Source organism: Chiloscyllium punctatum, chromosome 7 (assembly GCF_047496795.1).
Source record: "Chiloscyllium punctatum isolate Juve2018m chromosome 7, sChiPun1.3, whole genome shotgun sequence".
Classification (NCBI taxonomy): Eukaryota; Metazoa; Chordata; class Chondrichthyes; order Orectolobiformes; family Hemiscylliidae; genus Chiloscyllium; species Chiloscyllium punctatum.
The window spans coordinates 108,556,730-108,582,662 of record NC_092745.1 but is presented as its reverse complement, the minus strand read 5'-3'; the positions used below and the strand labels follow the sequence as shown (position 1 = coordinate 108,582,662).

Genomic DNA, 25,933 nt, shown 5'->3' with positions numbered 1-25,933 from the left:
ATTTAAATCCAGAGGCAGCCCTGCGTAGCCATTTTGTGCGGAGCCGACGGTGAAAAAGCTTTTATTGCAGTGAGATTGAAAGTACGTTTCCGCGACTGAGTCTGGCCTGAGAAAACAGCGAGACCCTTTTCTTTCCTTGACTTATTTTTTTTTGCTCTGCCTGAATTTGAGGCTGGGTTTGGGTTGAGTTGCATTTATTTTCACACAGTGGCCTGTGGGGATCAGGAGCTCACTACATGAAGGAGTCACAGGGATGTGTGTCCCCAGGATGTTTGAGAAGTATTTCATCCCGAGCACTTGAACCGTCATGTCTTAAAAGGCTATAAGAGGGGACTGTTGCAGCGTTGTGGTAATGTCCTTACCTCTGGCTGAGGGGCTGAGTCCAAGTTCATAAACGAATCTACATGGCTGCAGGCTTGGCAAATTGGGTTAGAATAGAATCGATGACCAGCCGGCTGCTGGGCTGGAGGGTCTTTTCTTCTGTGTTGTAAAGCCTCTGACTTTGGGCTTGCAAGATATTGCTGTTGTGTTGCAGTGCTTGTGGTGAGTAGTAACTGGCAGGAGGCCTGCTAATCTGATACTTCCAGCAGATGCAGCCAACACAAACTTTAAGTAGCCCTCATGTTTTGTGTTGGTAACTATTTCACCCATTGAACAGTTTTCCTCCTGGTACCCATTAACTCTAGTTTTGAGGGTTCTTGGTCCCACTTGTATTAATTATTGCCTTTAAGACTATTACCACTTCTCTGGAGGTCAATTCTTTTCTTTTGTTTGAGTCAAGGCTGTAATGAGGTCAGGAGCTGAGTGACCCTGGCAGAACCCAAACAGCATCAGCACATAAACTATTATTGAGCAAAAGCTGGCAGCTTGGTAGCCCTGTTGCTAACAACTCTCATCACTTTGCAGTAGTTTGGAATAATTTTGCTTTGAGTGAGGGCTGGTTTAATCCAGTACTGCTTGATAAATTTAAACAAAACCAGGTTATAGTCCCAACAGGTTTATTTAGAAGTACAAGCTTTTGGAGCACAGCTACCTGATGAAGGAGCTGTGCTCTGGAAGCTTTTACTTCCAAATAAACCTATTAGACTGAACCTGGTGTTGTGCTATTTAATTTTGTCCACCTCAGTCCAATGCTGGCACCTCCACAACTTGGTATATTGTGGAGTGCTTAGAATTGATTAAACGCTATCTGTACTTTAGAGCCTTGGAGACCTTGCTGATGATGGTTGGCAATTCAGCATCCTCATCTTTGGGGTAAATGTGCTGTGCTTCCTTCCCTTTGATGATGAAGATATTTGTGGAACCTTCCTGTTGGTAGTTGCATTCTCCATCCTGGTTTTGTCACTGAATCTTTTGAGGGTTGTTAAATCACTAAAGGGTATGAGGTGAGGAGGAAATGATTTAGAGGAGACCTGAATTTCTTTCACCTATGCTGGTGGAAATGTGACATGCTGCCTGAGAGGGTGGTGGAGGCAATTAACCTTAAAGCATTTAGAAGCATTGGGTAATACTTAAAATGCCAGCACATTAGCTATTTTCCAAGTGTAGGTAAATTGGGTTAGTATAGTGTAATGTCTGTTGGTGCAATAGATATGACTGGTCAGTGTCTGTTTCTATGCTATATGACTATGACCAAGTGTATTAACTTTGGGTTCCTGTTTTGCTGCAAAATAATTATCTAAATATGTATTGAATGAAATTTGAGGTTAGGTTTTCCTCCTGACCTTTTTTAAATGTCTCCTCACTACAGGTGTTAATATGTCTCAATTTGTTTTTGAGAGTGACATCAACAACCTTCTGAAGTTGGATGCTCCCATTACAAATGGGCCGTTAGCTAGGTGGCAGCGGAAAGCAAAGGAAAACAATAGTGTATCTGGGTCAATGTCAACTTCGGCTAATACCAGTGGTCTATCACCAATGAAAACTACCAATCGATCACTTAATGCATCAAAGGTAGTGACACCCTGCAAGACGCCAGGTAATGTTTTAAAACTTTCTATCGGCTACGTCAGTATTGCTGTTTCTACTGTTCATCTCAGTCATCTTTGTTGATTTGATTTTGGACTGTTTTTAACTTATTTGCACACCAAATTCAGGGTATACAGGGTAGAGAAATTGGCCAACAGGTCCTCCATAGCATGGACTTCTGGAACTTAGCCCACTCCTGCAGTTAGTAATGCTTGGTAATCTTTGACTTCAGCCAATTTAAGCTCATGTCATGTTTTTCTGTGCGCAGCCTGTATGTTACTTGTGCAGTATTCTGAAGTGCAGCAGATGCTCATTTATATAGAACTTTGTTTTATTCCATTCTTGACCCATACTTAGTGAAATCTGAAACAAAGTAAACTCATCACAGTTTTCCTAAAAAGTTGCTCTTATCGTCTATGATGTGTAACTAAAGCTAAATCAAAGACTAGCAGGATAGGAATTTCCCTCTGCAGATGTTGATTGAATACTTCTGCCCTGCTCCCTATGCTGGCTTGTTAATCACCTTCTCAACCCAATGTTATAGATAATGGTTGGTTAAATTCCCATTCTTGTCTTACTAAGATGAGTTTTAGCATCTAGTCTAGTTCACTTTTTTTTATGGGAAAGAAATTTCCATATTTGCTTGTTGATGTATATTGTTCCACAAATCCAGATGACCAGTTTCTCTAGACACAAGGTTCTAAAATATCCCCAAAGTAGCAGTGACTACTTGTGGTGACATTTCTCCATGAATCTCTCCTACACAGTACATTTTATGGGAATTAAACAAAAGGTTTGTCAGTCACATGGGCAAATGTCATCACATAGTTTAAAGTGGATAATTATGAATTTACAAAGCCTGATGTATGTTGATCTGTAATAACATGTGAATGGATTACAGAAACTCATTATCGTATTCCTTATCAATCTCTTGAAGGGAAGAGATTAAGGTGGAAGGATTTTGCCTGCTGTAAATGGGGATTCATATACTTGTCTGTCTTCCCCTCCATATTAAGATAATGGGAGTGGGAGCTGGTTTAAGATGTGGCCACAGCTCCGTCTTGTCTGGAAAGGGCAAATACCTGTCTGGGGCCACCAGGTGAATCCACATGTGGCTCCACTAGGCTCTGAGGTACCCACTACTGAGATGTGTTCTCTGCTGAGAGCAGGCTTTCAGCTGACACTGCAGTAACCATGTTGGTAGTGGAATGTTTAACTCTTGAGTCCCCAGTGTCCTGAAAAGAAGCAAAGCATGGAACTGGCTCCTTTTGGCATTTTAACTTCCTCCTGCTTGTCTATCCTACATCATACTGTACCTGATTTGTAACTGACATTTAAAATTGTTCAGAAAGTCACTCAATTCAAGAGTAATTGGGTGGACAGCAAGATCATGTTTGTGAATGCTGTACCAGTGGCACAGTACACATGTCCGTCATGACCCAATCTTATGGGAGGAAAAAGTACTACCAGAAGTTAACAATGGGGAGTTACAATGAGGTAAACACCATGGTGACAGGAGGACTTCCCTGCTCCTGGACATGCACATGTGACAAGGCAATATTATCACCATACACTCCCTCTGTCACATTCATCTGTATGCTGGCCATATTGTTGGTATAGTCGGAACCTCCTGGCCCAGAGCTTCCCCCATAAGAATTGAGAAGCAAATGACCTGACTCCATAACCCTTGATTCCTTAAAGGATATAAACGACTGGCTTCCACTGCTTCCCAGGGGAAAAAAGTTGTACAGGCCAATTACCCTATGCAACATACTTTTGTTTTGTATTAATCTTTCTACTAGTTCCTAGCATCCACTTTATTAGGTTCTTCAGGATCTTTAGAAGGTCATCTGTCTTCTAAACTCCAATCTGAACAACCTTCCCCAAAAGCAAACCCAATGATTCTAGGTCAAATGAATCTTTCCTGGACTGCTTGTAATGCAATTACTTGAGACCAAAGTTATACACTATTAGTTTCATTAAGGCCCTGACTGTTGCAGCAGTACTTCAATTAGTATACTGTATTCCATGTTGAGTCCATCCAATCTGTTTTCCAGGTACTATCTGTTTTTTGTAATGGACTGGAGCATTTTCTCCACCACTATCACGAGTTTATAATTCCCTGTTTACTCCTACTTTAATAGTTGGGTTAAATTTCCTATGGACTGATGGGTAGTTACTGTCCCAGAGTCTACAGAATCTTTGTAAGATGACCACCAATGCATCCACTATTTCGAGGGCCATTTTCTTAAATTGAGTATCAAGCCCTAGGGATTTATTTACCTTAATCCCACTCACTCCTCCAATGTCATTTCTCTACTAGTGCAGAGTTCCTTCTGTTCCTCCTTTCGTTACACTGTTACCCAGTGTTTTTGTGGCATTTTTTCTCCTTTGTGAAGACAGGATGAAAGTGTGTATTTAATTGGTCTGCCATCTTTAGTCATAGATGTACAGCATGGAAACAGACCCTTCAGTCTAACCCATCCATGACGACCAGATATCCCAGCCCTATCTAGTCCCACCTGCCAGCACCCAGCCCATATCCCTCTAAACCCTCCCTATTCATATACCCATCCAAATGCCCCTTAAATGTTGCAATTGTACCAGCCTCCACTAATCCTCCAGCAGCTCATTCCATATACATACCACCCTCTGCATGAAAAGGTTGCCCCTTGGGTCTCTTTTGTCTTTCCCCATCAACCTAAATCTATGCTGTCTATTTCTGGACTCCCTGACCCCAGGAAAAAGACTGTCTATTTATCCTACCCATGCCCCTCATAATTTTGTAAACCTCTATAAAGGTCCCCCTCAGCCTCTGCTCCAGGGAAAATAGCCCCAGCCTATTCAGCCTCTCCCTATAGCTCAAATCCTCCAACCCTGGCAATATCCTTAAGTCTCTTCTGAACCCTTTCAAGTTTCACATCTTTCTGATAGGAAGGAGACCAGAATTGGATGCAATATTCAAATAGTGGCTGAACCAATGTCCTACACAGCTGCAACATGACCTCCCCACTCCGTACTCTTTACTCTGACCAATAAAGGAAAGCATACCAAACTCCTCCTTCACTATCCTATCTACCTGTAACTCCACTTTCAAGGAGCTATGAACCTGCACTCCAAGGTCTTTGTTAAGCAACACTCCTAGTACTTGTCATTAACTATATAAGTCCTGCTAAGGTTTTGCTTTCCCAAAATGCAGCACCTCATTTATCTGAATTAAACTCCATCTGCCACTTAGCCCATTGGCTTATCTGGTCCAGATCCTGTTGTAATCTGAGCTAACCCTCTTTGCTGTCCATTACACCTCCAATTTTTGTGACATCTGCAAACTTAGTAACTGTACCTCTTATACTCACATCCAAATCATTTACGTAAATGACTGAGGACCCTGCACCAATGCTTATGGCACTCCTCTGGTCACAGGCCTCCAGTCTAAAAAAAACCCTCCACCACCACCACCCCCTGTCTTCTACCTTTGAGCCAGTGCTGTATCCAAATGGCTAGTTCTCCCTGTATTTCATGATCTAACGTTGCTAATCAGTCTCCCATGGAGAACCTTGTCGAACGCCTTACTGAAGTCTATATAGATCACATCTACTGCTCTCCTCATTAGTCATGTTATTGACAGTCAGAAGCAGTGAACATTAATCTTCACTAATCTTTTTTCCCTCTGGACAAAGTTTGCCCCCTGCAAACTTACTGTCAGTACTCAATGTTGCCTATTTTAATCTTTTGTCCTCTGCTGAAATCGAAAACACTTCCAGTCCTTTGGTCTTCTCTTGTTTTTCAATTTGTGTCCCTTCCTTTGATCTTTACCACCTCTAATTTCCTTTGTTAGCCACTGTTGGGCCACCGTTCATATTTCTTGTGCCAGACAAGAATTAACGATTGGTGAAAGTGAGGGCTGGAGATCAGTCCAAGATTAGAGTGCAGCAGGTCCGGCAGCATCAGAGCAGCAGGAGAATTGACATCTTGGGGCAAAGGCCCTCATCTCAAATGAATTAGGGAGCCTCCAGAATGGAGAGATAAATGGGGGGGCATGGTGGGGCTGGGAAGATGTTGCTGAGTATAATAGGCAGATGGGAGGTGGGGATGAAGTTGATAGGTCGGAGAGGAGGATGGAGTGGTTGGTGGAAGGAAGATTGGCAGGTAGGACATCTCATGAGGATGGCAAGTTGGAACTGGGGTAAGGTGGGTGGAGGGGAAATGAGGAAACTGGTGAAGTCCACATTGATGATCTGAAGTGGAAGATGTGTTCCTCCAGGTGGTGAGGAAATGATGGTGGAGGAGACTGCCAAGGACTGCATGACCTTGGCATAGTGGGAGGGGAGTTGAAATGTTTGGCCACGGGGCAGTGGGGTTGATTGGTGTGGGTGTCCCAGAGATGTTCTCTGAAGCGCTCTGGTAAAGGCGTTCAATCTCCCCCAATGTAAATGAGGCTGCATTGGGAGCAACTGATACAAAAATGACATTGGATGTGTAGGTGAAACTTTGGAAGGCTTCTTTGGGGCCTTGGATGGTGGTGAGGGGGGAGAGGAGTGTGGTTTTAATTCCAGTGGCAGGGGAGGGTAGGTGGTTGACATGATGTGATGTGACCTGACCAGGTAGTCATGGAGAGAACGGTCTCTGCAGAAAGTGGATAGAGGTGGGGGGGAATATATCCCTGGTGGTGAGTCAGTTTGTAGGTGGCAGACATGTCAGTGGATGATATGGTTTATGCGGAGGTTGGTAGGGTGGATGGTGAGGACCAGGGGTTCTGTCCTTGTTGCAGTTGGAGGGGTGGGATTTTAGGGCAGAGGTACTTGGACTGGAAGCAGAGCCTAGCAGGAAAGACAGTGCAAAAATGGCAGGAGTTTGTGGGTAAAATTGAGGACACTGTACAGAGGTTCATCCCCAAGAAGAGAAAGATTATCTGGGGAGGGATTAGACAGCTGTGGCTGACGAAACAAGTCAGGAAATCTATCAAAGGAAAAGAGAGATCCTATAAAGTGGCCAAGGGAATGGGGAAATCAGAAGATTGGGAAGGCTACAAAAACAGGATAACAAAGAGAAATAAGGAAGGACAGAATCAAATATGAAGGTAGGCTAGCCAGTAATAGAAATGATAGTAAAAGTTTCTTTCAAGATGTAAGAAACAAACACTTAAAAGTAGACATTGGGCCCCTTCAAACTGATGCTGGAAGCCTAATGGGTGATAAGGAAATAGTAGGAGAACTTAACAAGTACTTTGCGTCAGTCTTCACAGTGGAAGACATGAGTAATATCCCAACAATTAAAGGGAGTCAGGGGGTTGAGTTGAGTATGGTTGCCTTTACAAAAGAGTGCTAGAAAAGCTAAAAGGACTTAAAATTGATAAATCTCCTGGCCCCGATAGGCTACATCCTAGAGTTCTGAGGGAGGTGGCTGAGGAAAAAGCAGATGTTGGTTGTGATCTTTCAAAAGTTATTGGAGTCAGGGAAAGTCCTGGAAGATTGCTGTTGTAACCCCCTTGTTCAAGAAAGGATCAAGACAAAACTTGGAAAATTATAGGCCAATTAGCCTAAACACGGTTGTTGGTAAAATTCTAGAATCCATCATTAAGGATGAGGTTTCTAAATTCTTGGAAGAGCAGGGTTGGATTAGAACAAGTCAACCTGGATTTAGTAAGGGGAGGTTGTGCCTGACAAATCTGTTGGAATTCTTTGAAGAGGTAACAAGTAAGTTCGACCAGGAAAACCCAGTGCATGTGGTCTACCTAGACTTCCAAAAGGCATTTGATAAGGTGCCACACGGGAGGCTGCTGAGCAAGGTGAGGGCCCATAGTGTTCAAGGTGAGCTACTGGGATGGATTGAGGATTGGCTGTCTGACAGAAGGCAGAGTTGGGATAAAAGGTTCTTTTTCGGAATGGCAGCCGGTGACAAGTGGGGTCCTGCAGTGTTCAGTGTTGGGGTGTTGCTGTTCATGTTATATATTAATGATCTGGATGAAAGGACTGGGGACATTCTAGCAAAGTTTGCCAATGATAGTTAGGTGGACAGGCAGGTAGTACTGAGGAAGTGGGGAGGCTGCAGAAGGATCTAGACAGTTTGGGAGAGTGGTCCAGGAAATAGCTGATGGAATTCAATGTGAGCAAATGTGAGGTCTTGCACTTTGGAAAAAAATACAAGCATGGACTACTTTCTAAACAGTGAGAAAATTCGTAAAGCCAAAGTACAAAGGGATCTGGGAGTGCTAGTTGAGGATTCTCTAAAGGTAAACATGCAGGTTGTCTGTGATTTAAGAAAGCAAATGCAATGTGTCAATTATCTCTAGGACACCATTGTGCTACTGAGACTTTATAAAGCTCTGGTTAGGCCCCATTTGGAGTACTGTCTAGTTTTGGTCCCCACACCTCAGGAAGGACATACTGGCACTGGAGCGTGTCCAGCAAAGATTCACATGGATGATCCCTGGAATGGTAGGTCTAACATACGAGGAACAGCTGAGGATCCTGGGATTGTATTCATTTAATCTTAGAAGATTAAGGGGAGATCTAATAGAAACTTACAAGATAATACATGGTTTGGAGAGGGTGGACACTAGGAAATTGTTTCCATTAGGCAAGGAGACTAGGACCTGTGGACACAGCCTTAGAATTAGAGGGGGTAAATTCAGAACAGAAATAGAGACATTTCTTCAGCCAGAGTGTGGTGGGCCTGTGGAATTCATTGCCACGGATTGCAGTGGAGTCTGGAACGCTAAATGTCTTCAAGGCAGACATTGATAAATTCTTGATGTCACAAGGAATTAAGGGCTATGGGGAGAGCATGGATAAGTGGAATTGAAATGTCTATCAGCCATGATTGAATAGTGGAGTAGACTTGATGGGCTGAATGGCCTTACTTCCGCTCCTAGTCTTATCTGGATGAGATGTGTTGGAGGGCATCTTCAACCATGTGGGAAGGGAAATTAGTCTTGAAAGGTCATCTGGGGTGTCCTGTGGTGGAACTGGTGCTCCTGGGAGCAGATACAGCAGAGGCGGAGGAATTGGGAATCTGTGATAGCAGAAGTGTAATCCAGGTAGCTGTGGGAGTCAGTGGGTTTGTAAAGAGAATGTCTGTTAATTGGTTGTCATTGGAGATGGTGAGGTCCAGGAAGGAGAGTGAGGTGTCTGAGATGGTCCAGGTGAATTTAAAGTTGGGGTGAAATGTGAAGTTGAACTGCTCAACCCCCTTGTGGGAGCACAAGGTGGTGCTGATGCAGTCATCAATGTAGCAGAGGAAGAGGTGTGGAATGGTACTGGTGTAACTATGGAAGATGGACTGTTCTACACAGCCAACAAAGGCAGGCATAGCTGGGGCCCATACAGGTGCCCATGGCTCCCCCTTTTTGGGAGGATTTGAAGGAGAAATTAAGGGTGAGGGCCCATTCAGCCAAATGAATGTCAGTGGAAGGGGACGTCAGAAGAGGAAGAAATGGATCTAGAAGCCCTGGTCTTGGTGGATGGCAGTGTAGAGGGATTGGATGTCCATGAAGTTGAGGCACTGATGGTTGGGAAAGCTGCAGTCTGTGGAGGTGGAGAATGTGGGAGGTGAGTTGAATGTTTGTGGGGAGTCCCTAGACTAGGAGGGATAGGACAATATCAGGGTAGGTGGAGATGAGTTCAGTGATGCTGAGAAAGGCTGAGACAATGGGTCTGCTAGGGTGGTAAGGCTTGTGGAGAAGGAGGTAGAATCGGGTGCTGTGGGGTTCCTGAACGGAGGTTTGAAGCTGTGGTTGGGAGATCCCCGAGGTAGAGGTTGTGTATGGTCTGGGAGATGGTTTGGAGGTGGGCATGGTTGAGGGGTGGTAGGAGGGGGTGTCTTAGAGTTGGTGCCTTACTTCAGTGGTGTACAGATCAGTTTGCCAAACTACCACTGCACCCTTTATCTGCTGGTTTGATGGTGAAGTTGGGATTGGGGCAGAGGGAGTGGAGGGCCTTGCACTGTTCTAGCCACACAATCAACTAAAACATCCTGCTCGTCTACTTTGAGGACAAGGTATCTATTAGCAATGCTGATATTATGTACCTTTTGAAAGCCTACCATTTAAGCTTACTTCCCAGTTTCTTATACTCTAATTTTGCGACATAATCTCCCCCAGTCGTTGCTGCCCATGCTCTCCACTGGCTGTTCACCTTCCTACTCAGAATGTCCTTTGCTGCTCCAAAGCATGTTTGACCCTGACTTTAGCAACTGGGGCACTGTACCAACCTGGAGTTTGTGGTCACAAATGTCTACCTATTCTCCTTCTGATTGAATCTCCTATTGCTATGGTCTTCCTACACTTATTTCTTCCTTGTACAGTAAAACCAATACTATTGTTTTCCTCCATTTCATAGGTGGTATATCCATTGCAGGGGATACCCAACATTGATACTTTATTGCTTGTCTAATTGTCTCTTGGCTGGTGGTCATCCATTTCCACTGTCTGACACTTAGTTTGTGTAGTGGCCATTTGTGCTATTCATGATACTCTGACTCTTGAAACTCTATCGAGGAGCAGTGGTATGTAGAACAGGAGAAGCACAATGGCCTGAACACTCCTTCCATAACTACCTCCTTTAAAACCTTATTACCCTAAAATCAAATTAATTGCTATAGGGTCCTTCCCTGGACCATTGCACTATTGCCCTTGCATACGAAACCCAACATAAAGACTAACTGTGCAATTAAAGATGAGGTAAATACCATGCTCAATCAGCTGTTTATCTTGCCCAGTTTCAATTTTTGGCACTCCTCCCAGACTGTTGCAGCCTGTTATCCGATTGATGAGTGGCACTATTTTGTTTGGGTGATTGATTATTCGGTTAATTGATTCAATGCCGTTACTCTGGTCAGGGTCTTAAGTTTCTTTTCTCACTGTCTGCCTTTTTCCCTCTGACTCAGGGTTTGTTTCTGAACAAACTCACTGTCAGAGACATGCAGTAAAACCACTCCCCACCCCCAATCATCAGTTCAATGGGATTGACGGTGAGTACTTGCTAAGTACACTCCTGTTCAGGAGACAAGGTAGCAGCACACTGCATGGCCCCCCCCCCCCCCCCCCCAAAGCCATCCAATCCCACCCCTGGATAGCCAGACTGGACACCAACAGCAAACTGCTGCTGCCTTTGGGGATATGTCACAAATTAGCACAAATAACTTTCTTCTGCAACTTTTTGACAAGTTCAATCTTTGCCCTGTACAGGACAATTTGAGAGATTATCTGGGGAAGCTCAGTTTAGGGTGCACCTCTGTGTAAAACCCTGGAGAGAGGGTGGGCAGTCAGTCATTTGGAGACAATGGATGGGCTCCCATTGATGTTCAGAACTGTTCTCTGCAGGATTTCATTTAGTGGAGCTAATTTTTAATTATTGTAAACAAAAGACTGGATCTGTGTTGAAACACCTTTTTGATGTAATGTTTCTATTGGACCTTGAGATCTTCAGATAATCTGAAATTCAGATAATGATATTCAGGTAATCGTGGTTCCTCGTAATCTTTCTATGCTAATGCCTTCAGCCATTTAACATTTGTAAGGATTTGCAGCTCAGATGCTGGTTGCAGTTGTGGGTGTGTTTGCTGAGTTGGGAAATTGTTTTTACAGCTATTTCATTCCCTTTCTAACTGACATCCTTAATGCAGTGGAGCATCCCACAAATTACTGCAAACCAACTTCCCACTTTGGCAAACATACCCACAACTGCCTGGATCCATGTTGGTGATTTTATATATAGTTCAGAATAGCACTGAAAGCTTTAACAATGGTCACTTATCACACTTTCCTGCTTTACAGGAAAAACAAAAACTCCCAAATCTTCAAAAAGTTCCCGAGTTCAAGGGACACCATCAAAAGCAGGTGGTGATCGTTATATTCCAGTCCGTAATGCAGCACAAATGGAGGTGGCACATTTCTTAATCTCTAAAGAAAATGAGCAAGAAAATGAATCTCCAACCAAGAAAGTGAGTACAAAGATAAATTTAATTTAATTTGATTCAAAGGTTAATTCAAAACCAATTGTTTCATCTATGGTTGAATGAAAACAAAACTGAATGCTCATTGTAATTGTATCCTGTTATTCTGTGCTTTGATGCTAAGTGAAGGCAGATTGGATGTAGGCATTTTTTGCTAGGCCTCTCTGGTATGAAGAATAGCAGCAGACTGTATAGAGCAATGTAAAAATCTTCAACTAAGTTTCATCTAACTTAGTCATGGACCCTGTTTACATCCTGCAAAACCTTTGGCCCATTGTGACCATACTGGCCATAAAATATCTTTTCTATTCTATTCCCACATTTTAACACTTGTCCTGTAGCTCTTTGCTATGCTGTTTACTACTTGTCTTGAGGGTTACTTGGGCAGTGAGTTCCAGATATCTATTGCCGTCTGAAATTTTCCTCAAATCCTGTCAAAACCACTTGTTCTTTACCCCAAAACTCTACCCTCTAGTAAGGAGAAGAGGTTCACTCTATCTTGGTCTATGGCCCCTAGAACTTCACACATTTTAGATCCTTCCTCCTCTTCCTTAGTCCCCCTTTCCCAATCCACCAGCTTTCTCTGCTCTAAAAATCCCTTCCTGCATATTGTCTGCCTGGGCTTGAGCAATTCAACTAGCAACAATCTCCTAGTCAATCTCTTCTGCAGTTCAGTACAGTCACTGTTTCTTGCATTATGGTGACGAGAACTGCAAATAGTACTCTAGGTATACCAAGTCCAATACAGCCCCATTATCTTGCTCTTGCATTGAACTCATTGACTAAAAGCAAATACCATGGTCTCTATGTATCGGTTGCCTTCAAGAATCAATGGTCCCTCTGATCCTCTTTCCTAGGGTCCTACTAGTTGATGGGTAATCTATGCTTTGATCATCCCAAAGTGCATTCCCCTCTCCTTTCAATGTTGCATTTCATTTAACAATTCCCCAGCCCATCAATTGTCCTGTAGCCTAAGAGTTTCCTTGCTACTTGTCGCACCACTGTCTGCAGTCTTGCTGACTTGTAACTGACACTCATAGATTATTAACTTGTACCACAAATGGTACCAGCACCAAACCTGAACACTCTCTTTGAACAATCTTCAAACTTCATCCTCTGTTTCCTGACGCTCAGCCAATTTTGGATCTGTTTGTCCCCACATTGGTTCTTGAAATATTAAGTATCTCTTCTTCAGGAACAGCAGAAGACCTGGTCCTTGAACTTGAATGGTTATGATGTTCAGCAGGCAAAAGTTCTACGTATGAGTGGGAAACCTCTTGCTGCACCAGAAGGTATTTTAGTTTTGTTTTTACTTTATAATATTTAGGATTATTGCTTTAGATCAGAAATTATTAGCAAATCAATCTAGCAAGATGATGTGAAAATGAGCTGTCTGAGGATTGAAATGAGCATTTCAGATGAGTATATAACTTGAATTTGGATTGTGAAGTATAATCATTAGGTTGCCACAGGTTGAGAGTTCATATACAAGCCAGTGAGTAACTTCTGACTACTTCTCTAAACAGAAGTTCTCCAGTCCATCCTTATCAATTTCTTTGCCCCTTCAGAACCATCATCTCTTAGCAATTCAGGGATCTGGCTCTTCTAGAGAGAATTAAGGTCTGGCCTTATCAGAACTGAATGAAGTTATCTAGTAATGGATGTAATGATTAGGTAGCAAAGTTCCATCATATAAATTGACAGGGCTCTACAAAAGTTGTATAATCTCGAAGAATACAGGTTGCTGAATTATGTAAAAGTGTTGTGATTTCATCTGAGATTTAAAGCTTTTGAGGAAGGAGAATGAAGTAAGATCTGTACTTGTGTGGAATATTGGCATGATAGGGGACTGGTGGTGGGTGATAGCACACCACTGCTGAAGGTGCAGCCATGAGAAGGGAAAAATGTTGAGTGCTATCTCCAGAGGTTAACGAGCAAAAGATGGATTAAATTTTGAATGGAGCTTGTGGTATAGAAGGACAAGAAAAGTGAAACATTAGTGATTCTGGTTGTGCAGACAATGTATGGGAATAGAAATGCATGATAGTGGGCACAATTGAATTCTTAGAAACATGATGTTGAGAATAAGGATTCTTCAGTTGAGAATAACAAACAGAAGTGCCAGTATAGTGCCCAAGTATATATCAGACATTCTTCCAAAAATAGAATACAATAGTAAAACACCCTCTTACAGGATTTTAAAGTATTAGAATGGTATCTAAAGTTATGTTCATGTGGCTGAAGAAAATTACACTGCTAGAAGATTTAAAATTGTAGAATGTTTCCTTTTGTTGCTAAACTAGTCACTCTGGTGTTCAATTATCAATTGTTTTCACAATGCAACTTTAGTGCTGAACTTTAATAGCTTACAATTTTGTAGCACCTCTAATGCAAAATAAATCTGAATGCATTCACAAGAGCACTAAAACAAAGTTTTTAAGCTTTAATAAGAATTTATTGAAGGAGGAAAGAGGGGCTTGAGATTTCTAGATCTTGGCCATGGATGGTCCTAGCATTTTCTGGCTTCAGGCACCTGTTGCTGTAGAGTTGCAAATGGAATTCTTGCTGGTGACGTGGGACTTCTGAGCAGTGTGGGTGAGGATGATCTAGTTGGCCACAATAGTTTGAGATTGAAATTGAAGCTCCTGACTCGGGTCATAATATCTGGTCATCCAGTGGTGAGTGTCAGCCTAACAATTCCAAGATGTAAAATTGGATTGGGTGTCATTATGAGCAAAGCCATTCTTAATGATGTGGCCCTGGAGTCAGTCTGGGAAGGATGCAGTAGATAAAAATTGAAATTCATGTGAAGAATCTGGCAAGTGCAGTTCATCCCCAGCTGAACAGAGCATTGTAAAAGCAAATGTTGTCAGGTGGCAAAGACTGTTGATGTGGTGATGAATCTTTTGTCATGATTCCATTTGCAATTAAATGTCGTGGAATAGAAATTGGATTGAGGGAGGTTTGAGCTTAGCATATTAGGAAATGAGGGGTGACCTCTTTAGGCAGATTTGATGTGGGATAGTGGTGTACATGGGTTAAGGACTCAATCTTGTATCCAGGTAATTGTCACCTCGTAATGTCTACATTTCACAGCTGGAATTTTCATCTGGAGTAATACATTCTTGGTCTTGTTAGTATTTGAAGTGGGTGCTGTTAGTCAATTAAGAGCAAGGATTTTAAATCTCAATGAAATTGAACCAATACCTATCTTTCCAAATGCCAGATTGCTGTGACTTAAAATACTGGCTACGTGCATTCCATGTCCATAGCTGGCTACACTTTCCAAGCTTTCAATTTGCAGATCGTTGGCCTTACCAGGTATCAGGCTACCTTTGTATTTCAGTGGTAAGACTGGAGTGAAACACCTTTAAAAACTAGCTGGGCACTAGGAATGTATGCAATTGGCCAAATGAAGTATTTGTGTAGAATTGACATTGTTAATACTGGAATTGAAAATGACTTGAGCCTGAAACATTTCTAATTGGGAAAGGATGAGGGAAGAGCAGGGCTTAGTCCATAAGTGGGACTTTGAGTGGGATGATGAATAGTGTCTTGAACCAGTGTTTTTCCTAGAACACTGGTTTAAAGTAGATGTCAGTCTGAGTGCCTACTGTTCTGGATATTTTAAATCCATTCTTGTCCTGAGTGCTTTTTAACACAAATGGCTGATACTGTTTTGTTGTCATAAACCACTTCTCTCATCAAACACTTGCTTGTTTTGGGTATTCCTCCAGATCCAAGTCTGTAATGTTTCTTTCTCTATACCAAAAAATTGTTAATAACTTTGTTATGGTAGTTCTAACATTTTAACCCTTGTATCAAGTTTCTGATGGGACATTTGTGAAACTGTTTAAAATAGACAATATAAATACTGAGTGAGTAATTGGTATTTTGATAATGAAGCAAGAATGCTGCAGGTAATAAACATAACAAGTTTGAATTGAATTAGTTCAAGGTTAAATATACTGGAAGCTGTTCTTGTAAGGACCTTCCCAACTAGTCTTCAGAATTTCTCAATGCTCTTTCTGATTTACGCAAAATAATTGCATTTAATTATGGTGTACTCTGGGTCACGCTTAATTTGGTGGGGAGACAAATTCATCTCTGGTTGTGCTCAATGTCCTTGGGTAATTTCAACATAGTTAGGAGTTTAATTGCAGTGTTTTGCATATGTAGATAATGTAAAATGGGGTGGGTGGGTGAGGGTACATGTTAGGGCTGAACTTGCCCAATACTGCAAAATAACAGTGCAGAGGATTAAATAGTTCTGTTTTGTAATTGGATGTTTTTACTAAAGGTACTGCTGATTAGCTATTCCGAGAATCCTTCTGTTCTGTGGTTTTCAGCTGGAGTCCCATCCACTGGGTAGGGAGGCCCTCCACTCATGTCCTGTGGTTTTAGTCTCTCCTTGTTTTCTAGGTTACCAGAATAATCTGAAAGTTCTGTACAGTCAGTCAATGACACCAAGTTCCACCAAGAAGACCACTCGGTACATTCCCTCAATGCCAGAGAGAATCTTGGATGCTCCAGAGATCAGAAATGATTACTGTAAGTTAAGTATAAATTTATTCTGACAGTGGTGACAATTCCTGGCTTCAATAATGCCTAATTTCTTTTTAATTGATATGATAAACCTGCAAAGACTTGCAATTCTTTTCCTTCATTAGGTTGGTTTTCTTTGCTTTCCCTCTTTTTTTTTTTTCCCTTTTTTCTAACACTTGTCCCCTACTCCAAATTTCAGACTTAAATCTAATTGACTGGAGCTCACTGAACTACTTGGCTGTGGGCCTTGGGAATAACGTGTATCTCTGGCATGCTGAAACTGGTCAAATCCTACTGCTTGTGCAGCTGGAAGGTCAGGAGGATTACGTTGCTTCTGTATCATGGATAAAAGAAGGCAACTATCTGGCAGTTGGAACGAGGAATGGAGAGGTTCAGGTAGGCAGATTGGTTCTACTTGGTAGACTAAGCTGATGGTGAAATTTGTAAAAATGCATCTGAATTGTTTAAGTTTTAATCAAGTTTGTATATACCTTTCTCAACACATCTTGCCCTGAAGTTAGATTTGTTTCATTCTAGCCAGAAAAATTAATGGATCACCAATTTTAACATCAATTATAATTAAAGCATGAGATGGCATGCTTTCTACAATCTGCTTCGTAGGAGATGCATTTGGTTTCTAGCCAGCACAAACAGCTGATAACACTGTTCTGGTGCTTATGGAGATATGTAAACCAACACAGTCAGATTTACTGAATGAACTCCCACAAGGAAATGCTGACAATTTGCTTTTGTAGCTTTTATTTTAATTAAAATTATAACTAAAGCAAATTAAAGTGCACCTTGAGGCTTACACTTAAAATATACTTTAACAACTCACCAGCACCAGCTTGCAAAACTACACAATTCCACAATATGTTGCTTTTTACTCATGCAGGCTACATCAGAAATCTGATCAGTAACAGCTTTCACATGTAAATTTCACACCAGCATGTATCAGCCAACTATCCTCACTTATGGTATGACTGTCCTCTTGTAGTTTTCCAGAGTTCCTTTTCAACTCAACCAATTGCCCTGTTTAGTTGAGCCACTGCTAGAAAACTACCCATCAATTTCTAAGCTATGCTCTCAGCTTTTCAGATTTTAATAGCATATGCTGGAAAACCTCAGGTTGGGCACATCTGGTAAGTAGCAGTGCGAGCTGGATTCCAGATTTCCAGAATTTATATCTCTTTAACAAGCAGCATCTCTGTCTGAACAGAGAAAGTGTCTTGTACGTGCAAGAAATGTCCCTCTTTATTTCCTGTTGACTCTACTGATTTGTCTTCACCCTCTTGCCTTGTTTAACATTTTTGTCTGCCAGCCAAAATTAAATTACTGTTATATAAAAGTACAGCACAAGAACAAACCCTTTTCCCACCATGTCTGTGCTGACCATGCTTCTATTAAAAACTAATCCCAACTGCCTGTAAATGGTTTCTTTCCCTGCCCCTGCTTGTTTGTGTCCATCTCAATGCACCTTAAACTTGCTAACATCTGCTTTAACAAGCACCCTCCACCACACCTCGGGGCATTTACTACCCTTAAATGCTGTCACCTCTTTTAAACATGCCTTCTCTACTTAAATTTGACACTTCCATCTCAGGGGGGAAAAAGACTCCAATAGCTGTCTTTCATAATTTTATACACTTGTAGCAATCATCCATCCAAGTTTATCTAGCTGCCCCTTGTAGCTATTATACACCAGTCCAGGCAACAATCTAGTAAGCTCCTTTGTATCCCCTCCAAAGCCACAACATTGTATAGTGTCGTGGCTAAAACAGCACAATAGTCCAAATGTGGTCTTGTACAGTTGCAACATGACTTGCCAACTTTCATGCAGGAAAGCATGTAGTATACTGCCTTATAACCATATCCATTTGTGTTGCCCTTTCGGGGAGCTTGGGACCTGGACCCCAAGGTCACTTTGTATATCAATGTCCCTAAAGTTTCTGCCATTTACTGTATACTTCCTTTTGCATTTGGCTTCCTTGCACTTGTCTGGATTAAATACCATCTGCCATTTCTCTATTCAACTTTGCAACTTCTTGATATCCTATATCCAGAGGTCCCAACTGATTCTTGCACAACACTATTGATCAGTCTCCCTGTTGGGGTAAAAGTACTCCTCTACTAACTGTCTTCTCTAACCAAGCCAATTTTGTATCTAATTGCCAACTCTCCGTGGATTCCAAACACTCTTTATTTGGACCAGGCTAACATGAGGGACCTTCAAATGCTTAATGGCTATTTAGACAACATTCACTGCCTTACCCTAATTAATCAGTTGTTTTGGGGAAGGGGATCAAATTTGAGAAGACTCCCAGCATAAAGCCACACTGACAAAGTCCATTCTTCTAGTACAAAACAAATCTTGTCTAAGAATAATGTCCAGTAATTTCCCTAACATGAGGCTCAATGGCCTTTTAAGGGAACAACATCAACTGTTCTGAAGTCCTCTGGGATTTTCCTGTGGCTGAAGATGATACAAGATCTGTCAAAGCCCCAGCAATTTCTTCCCTTGTCTCCAGTATCCAGAGATTCCATCAGGCCCTGGGGTCTTGTGTACCTTTTTTAAAAAGACAATGAAAACCACATACCATGCTTGCATGCACCTAAAATTCTTTCCCATCTAAACACCTGGTGCTAAGGATATACCACTCAATAGTTGAAGTTGTCACCCACTACAACCACCTTTTTTACATTTCCATGTCCTTACATATTTATTCCTGTCTCCTGCATGTGGGAGGCCTTTAGTATAAACTCCATCCTTGGAGTAAGAAAATGCAATTTCCGGGAAGGCTGTATGGGTAGAATCTAGGTGAACCTTCAAGATGTCTTTGGTACAGCTGTGATATTATCCTTGCTTAGTAGTGCAATTCCTCTGCATTTTTACATCTCTCCTGAATCATCTAAACCCTGGAACATTGAGCTGCCAGTCCTGTCCTTCTCTCAACCAGAAAAGGCTACCACATCATAGTCCCATGTTCTAATCCCGGCTCTAAACTCCTCTGCCTTGCCTGTTATACACCTTGCATTAAAATAATACACTTAAGACTGCTAACTCCACTGTTTGCTAACCTGGTCCTGCCTGTATTTCTATTGGACTTGTCAATCATTGCACAATCTATGGGCAGCACAGTGGTTAGCACTGCCTCAGAGCTCCAGACACCCAGGTTCAATTCCTGCCTCTGGTGACTGCAGACTCCTCAGACATTCTCAGTGTCTGTGGGTTTCCTCCTGGGGTTCAGGTTTCCTCCCACAATACAAAGATGTGCAGATCAGATGGATTGGCCATGCTAAATTGTCCATAGTGTTAGGTGCATTAGTCAGGGGTAAATATAGGTTAGAGGAATGGGTCTAGGTGGGTTGCTCTTTGGAGGGTTAGTGTAGACTTGTTGGGCCAAGGAGCCTGTTTCCATTACTGTATGGAATCTAATCTGACCTACTCTGGTTTCTCCTCCCTGTCATACTTTAAACTCAGTGGTGTAAGCAAATCTCCCTACAAGCATATGGTTCCCTTCTATTATAGCTTGTCAAGGTTGCACAGACTGCTATTATTTGCTATTTAAGAAACTCTATTTGTCATTTGGTAGAATTGATATTGAATTTTGCTGATGAGGTTTTGATTTTTCTCTTGCAATAGCAGCATCAATTCAGTGAAGATACTTAAACTGAGGGCAGTGCTGCAGGCCCAGGGTAATGAATCAGATATGGTACTCCTGTTTTTAAGTTGAAACAGCTGCAGTGCATGTAGTTAAAAGCAGTAGTTCCTTGTTAGTACAGTCATTAGTATCATTACCTGTAACCTGGGGCATTTAATTCCCTAACAAGTGTGTACAACTAAGGTGTGCCTTTGGGCTGTCTTGCAGCAGTGATAGCGTCCCTACCCTGGGTAGGAAGGTGTTAGTCTCACCTCCAGAGATATCTAATTTCAGTAAATAGTGATCACTTTAAAAGTTTAAAAAGAACTTGAATAGGACCTATCTTAATGGGCTTTGCATGTAAGTTAATCAATTGGAAAACTAGTGATTTACAGGTGATTGTAAAATTACCACAGCTGGCTTGGGGAGGGCAGTGTTCAGTTAAGAGCACTTCATCTGTGAAAAATGGAGCCCTGTGCGTTGATGTGTAGTTACCAGTATGCAGGGAATGTCATGCTGTCAATGCAAATTGTCAGCATAATTTTTTATTTAGCAAATAAGATTAAACTACATGCTCAGGTATTCGCTAAATGTTGTAAGCAAGCCTCCACTTAGAATAGGTGACATTCTCTGCCTCAGGGCATTGTCTTGAAGCAACCAGACTTGAAATTTTAAAAGCTTGGATGTTGTCTGTCTTGGTGTTTTTCATAATGCCTCTACCAATCAATCTGCTTGGAAGCCAATCCACATTGTCCTCTTACAGTATAAATGCTAATTTTCCCTTAGTTGGTGTTTGATTTTGTTCTAATGAATGCAAGATAAATCTTGTGTATTTTCAGCAATAAACACTTTTCAAATCCATTTTATTCCACTAATGAAAAACAATTGCAATTTTTAACTGAGGCAAAGTTAACATGTTAAACCACACTTCTGCTGTCACGTGGTTTTACACTAACGCTGTGGGCATTCATTTTAGGGATCACTTTGTGTATGTTACTAGTTTGCTGGTGTAGTTGTCTGTTTTTTGGACCCAAAGTTGTACAATTTCTGATCCCAATTCTACTGTGAACACCTTTGATTTAAGGTTTGGGATGTTGAGCGCCAGAAACGCCTAAGAAATATGGTGAGTCACACTGTACGAGTAGGAGCACTCAGTTGGAGCAGTTATATTCTATCCAGGTAAAATAAACATTTCAGTAAAATCTTGTGCAAAACTGTTTAAGTTCTATTAATTGCTTGGTTTTGTCTAAAATTACAATATAGAAATACAAACTTAACTTTCTGCATTTCTCAACTTTCAGTGGCTCCAGAACAGGTCATATTCACCATCATGATGTTCGTGTGGCAGAACATCATGTATCTACTCTGACTGGACACACTCAGGAGGTCTGTGGCTTAAAGTGGTCACCAGATGGGAGGTATCTTGCTAGTGGTGGGAATGACAACATTCTGAATATCTGGCCTAGTGTCCCTGGGAATGATGCAGAGTGCTCACCATTGCACACATTCACACAGCACCAGGGTGCTGTTAAGGTAAATCTATCTTCTCAACTAGGTGAAAGCTTTAAGCTTGCAGTTTGATCTTAAGGTTCAATTTATAAAACACACTTAGAAAATGCTAGCTGTAGTGATCAGTTGCAGTGGGAATTCTGATCTCTATCAGCTGAATAAGCTGGATACATAACCTTCCTCCTGAGATACTGTTGGATTCTTTGTCCTTTTTTCTTTCCATAGGTTCTTAGTGTTAACCTTAGTTTTGTTGGTTGAGTTGGAATTTTGCTATGTGGTTGGTATTGAAGCAACATTTTAACCCTCGAGCTAGAAAAGGAATTTTAGCTGCTAAAATTGATTAATTCCAGTATTTCTTGCATTGTCTAGTCATCTTTCATTTCATTAATCTTTAATTTGCTTGTTCCTCCATTTTAAGTTTAAGGAGATTCTGACCTATTTGTATTCATACAATTGCAATGTGCTGATTTCAATAGACAAATTCTTAAACTTTGACTATTCCACTGTTTAAGACAGAGTTTGCAATGTGCTCAGTTGACCATAATTGTTTCATTTGGTTTCTTTTAGGCAGTTGCCTGGTGTCCTTGGCAAGCAAGTATTCTTGCAAGTGGTGGTGGTACCAGCGATCGATTCATTCGTCTCTGGAATGCTAACACTGGATCTTGTTTGAATTCTGTAGATACGCGATCACAGGTTTGTGTAACTACAAGATAATGAAATGTAATGCTGGATCAGAGTTGAAGCTAGTGTTACAATGTAACTGCACCAGTCAATCATTTTTTTTGAACATTGAACATAAACCCTGTTTAACATCCAAAGTTGAATGTCCTTCATATACATCTGAAGTGTTGCTGATAAAGAGCTGCCAGTGCTTGCAACTAATCTTCAAAAGAAAAGACTTGCACAAATGCAAGGCTAATTGAACTAAAAGGATTAAGGTGTCAAAAGAAACTTTCCAGGGATATTTGTGGTATGGGAATATGGAATGACTAAAAACCGCTATAATTAGTGGGGTGATGTCTGCTCCAAATGTAATTTCTAACACTTAGTTTTGATATCTGTAATGGTAGTCATATCTTGGGGTGATCAAGAAGTTGGCAAAATAAGTGATTTGGTTTTAATAGTCAAGCAGTAAAAGTATCCAAAAAATAAAACAATGGATATTGTTTTAAATGATCAGGGCAGTGGAATTCCCAGTATTAGGAATTGGTCAGTTGCAAAGTATTAGTGAGAAACTTCATGCACACTCTCCAAGAATTGTACCTTTTTTGATTTAAAATATTGAATGGATTTATTATTTAGGTTGAAGTAAGATGCTTACAAGGAAATCAAATCTGAGACTTAAAATATTCTGTTATTTCTTTGAAAGGATAGAAGGGAAAAGGTGGTGATAACTGTACAGTTTTTAGTACAAGGAAATAAGTAATTTGTCATTATCATACTTTGGATTGAAAATTTTCAAATCACATGGTTGAAGTTAAGAAATCTGGTTGAAATAGTGTATAGGCCCCCACCAGTAGCTATAACAAAAACAGGACAAAAACCAAGATGAGGCAGTATATTAATCATGGGTGATCACAATCTTTTACATTGTGGGGATAATCAAATTAGCAGAGGTAGTCAGAATTCAATGTATTTGTGACTCTCTGAACCATTTGTTTTAGATCGAATCAAGGATCAAGCTACTCTGAATCTTGTGTAATGTCAGAAAAATCCCTTGGAACAAAATGGTGAACTTAGTATTGTATCTGATCCACATTTTCAGTCAATGGTGTTTAAATATCTCATTTCAATTGAGAGGAAAGTTGGTTAGACTGGAAAACTCTGCATACCTTTGAATATAGGCATTAGACAAAGTGTCGGCCTTTTTTAGCTTAAAATCTGTCATTGGGGGAAGAGGCTAGTCAATTAAAAGGATGAATAGCAGAATTTGAAATGTGACATAATCAAACAGTCAACATCATTTCATAAAGAAATGTCTACCACCTTTAGGATTTGTTTTGAGGTGATTGGCTATATGGATAATGGGGATCCGATAGTGTAACTTGGTATTCCAGAAAGTTTGAAAGTGAGGCTGCATAGAGCTGATGATCAAGTGTACACTATCATGAATAGATGATTGAAAACCATTAGCCAATCTGGAAGTAGTGAAATGGAGTCATAATTATTTTACAATATATAACTTAAGTTATTCCCAATTTGTAGTTGACAAAGGTGGAAAGATAAGTGGTAGGAACACAGTTGAATGGGCAGAAGGAAAATAGGATGTTATGCACTTTTCTATGAAGAATAGGGCAACTGAATTTTATGGCAAGACCTTGTGCATAAAGTAGAAAAAGGTTCTTTATGGAAGAGAAGGGAATGTGATGATAGTAATAAGAATAAAATGAAAAATAGGAACACCTTGCTCAAGTTGAAGTCACTGTATTTAAACCTCACCTAGAATAGTTTTGGTCTGCTTATGCAAAGAAAATGTACAGTCTTTGGAGGCAATGCAGGGGAGATTCATGAGGTCGATCCTGGACATTGAGATTTCTTGAAGTTCCTAGTAGTACTTCTATTGAATAAGTTGATCTGGCCACTTGGCAATTGATTTTTTTTTTCCCCCTTTGACACTTTTTTTTTCAAATCTAACCTTGCCCCTCATTTTGGTATTTTTCGTTTTAGGTCTGTTCCATAGTCTGGTCAACAGAATACAAAGAATTGGTGTCTGGTCATGGATTCTCTCAAAATCAACTGGTAATCTGGAAGTACCCAAACCTGTCCAAAGTAGCTGAGCTCAAAGGTGAAATTTCAATGCTGTAAAAATGTTATGTAAGCTCTAGGAGAAGTTTAAATCTCTCTGGACAATTTGTGCCAGCCTTTCTAGACTTTTCTACCTGGACAACTGTCTTGTGGCTATCTGGTATTGACTGTACTCTAGTTATCATTGAGTTATGGGTTTTTAATAAAATTACTTTATTGAAGTTTGTTTTTAAGCCTAATGTTTAGATTATTGCCCTTGGGCAACCAAAATAGCATCTGATTAATATGGAGTGTTCAGCAATTGAACATGTTGAGTGAAGACCAATCTTCACACTTATCATTTCACTTGAAAGCTAAAATTCTTGTATGGTTTCATAATGTAACTTGTATTTTCTATTTCAGATCAAATAATGCAATGCTGGTTGATTTTTATTTCTCATGCAGGTCATCAAGCTCGTGTGCTGGATCTTGCTCTAAGTCCAGATGGAACTACGGTATGTTCTGTGGCTGCAGATGAAACAATCAGAATCTGGAAGTGCTTTGCTGTGGACCCAACAAAAAAGAAAAAGCTGACCAATCAATCCAGTGTGCTGCATCATGGCATTCGATAAAGCATTTGCTGCTTTGGACAAGTATGCAAAAGGGAAGTTTCACTCAAAGGAACCAGCCTTTCAGTTTGAAAACTGTTTTGTAAATGTGTTTAAACCATCCTTTCTGAAGGAAGAATGTTTAGCAAATTTGCATTATTGTAATCCTTAACCATCGATTACAAATTCAGAATTATTTGCATGTTGAATGGGAGATTTTTATCACTTTGGTATTGTTTCTGTACATAAACTTTTTAAGTTGTATATAAACAACTCTTAAAATTTTATACACTAATCTTAATTTTTCAATAAACTTGAATAGTTTATTCAAGCTTTTGAAGTCTATTTTCTATTCCAAATTAGTTTTTGATTAGGTTTGCATTCTAAAGTCATGTCAAAGCATTGAGTCAATGTCTGTGCAAAGCTCAGATCATTGCAGAAAATCTAATGTTCATTCAACTTCTGATGTTGCAGATGCAGTCTCCTTTTTCATAGATGCTGATTGACTTCTAGTCTTTCCCATTTAGTTTTAATCAATCACTGATTTTCCTTTATTTCAAATGCATGTTTGAGGTCCTCTGTCTACCTGCAGTGAAAAATGCAACAGCTGAACCTCATTTTAAGCAACAAACTATTCTTTGTTAATCAAATCCCACTAATGGCTACCTGACATCTCTCCAGCTTCTACAAATAAAACATAATGTGATTGCAGTTGTAGTTTGTGTGGGTGAATCAGGGTTCCCCTTTAATTGCAGCCACAAATTAATTCTTTTAGTTCTGTGATTGTAAACTCACTTTTTGCTCTTGATGTGTCTAAAAGACATGACCAGAAGTATGTCATTCTCATTCTCTCAATAAGATCATGGCTGATCTGATAATCCTCCACTTCATTTCATTTCCTGCATTTTCCATAACCCTTGATTTCCCTTGCTGATGAAAAATCTGTCTCTCAGCCTTGACAACATCCTTTGCTGCAGAATCCCA

At 40.7% G+C, this 25,933-nt stretch overlaps 1 protein-coding gene across 2 annotated transcripts; it reads left to right on the top strand.

Moving 5' to 3' along the window:
- On the top strand, positions 1 to 25,280 carry cdc20 (cell division cycle 20 homolog). Of its 2 annotated transcripts, none has more exons than XM_072574557.1 (11): positions 1 to 81; positions 1,751 to 1,978; positions 11,744 to 11,910; positions 13,118 to 13,214; positions 16,345 to 16,473; positions 16,667 to 16,863; positions 21,193 to 21,287; positions 21,410 to 21,641; positions 22,185 to 22,310; positions 24,285 to 24,402; positions 24,807 to 25,280. In XM_072574557.1, exons 2-11 carry the CDS (start codon positions 1,759 to 1,761, stop codon positions 24,971 to 24,973), a joined length of 1,548 nt encoding a protein of 515 aa, XP_072430658.1. In that variant the 5' UTR covers positions 1 to 81; positions 1,751 to 1,758; the 3' UTR covers positions 24,974 to 25,280. The 2 variants fall into 2 exon arrangements, with proteins under 2 accessions (XP_072430658.1, XP_072430659.1); XM_072574558.1 differs by lacking the exon at positions 1 to 81 and adding an exon at positions 525 to 543.
- Positions 25,281 to 25,933: the final 653 nt, after the last annotated feature.

Bases quoted from the DNA above. Each gene is read 5' to 3' on its own strand.
- cdc20 (XM_072574557.1), top strand. From the start codon at position 1,759: ATGTCTCAATTTGTTTTTGAGAGTGACATCAACAACCTTCTGAAGTTG. The intron at 16,474-16,666 runs GTAAGTTAAGTA...TCCAAATTTCAG, and splicing joins AGAGATCAGAAATGATTACT to ACTTAAATCTAATTGACTGG. The intron at 24,403-24,806 runs GTGAAATTTCAA...TTTCTCATGCAG, and splicing joins CAAAGTAGCTGAGCTCAAAG to GTCATCAAGCTCGTGTGCTG.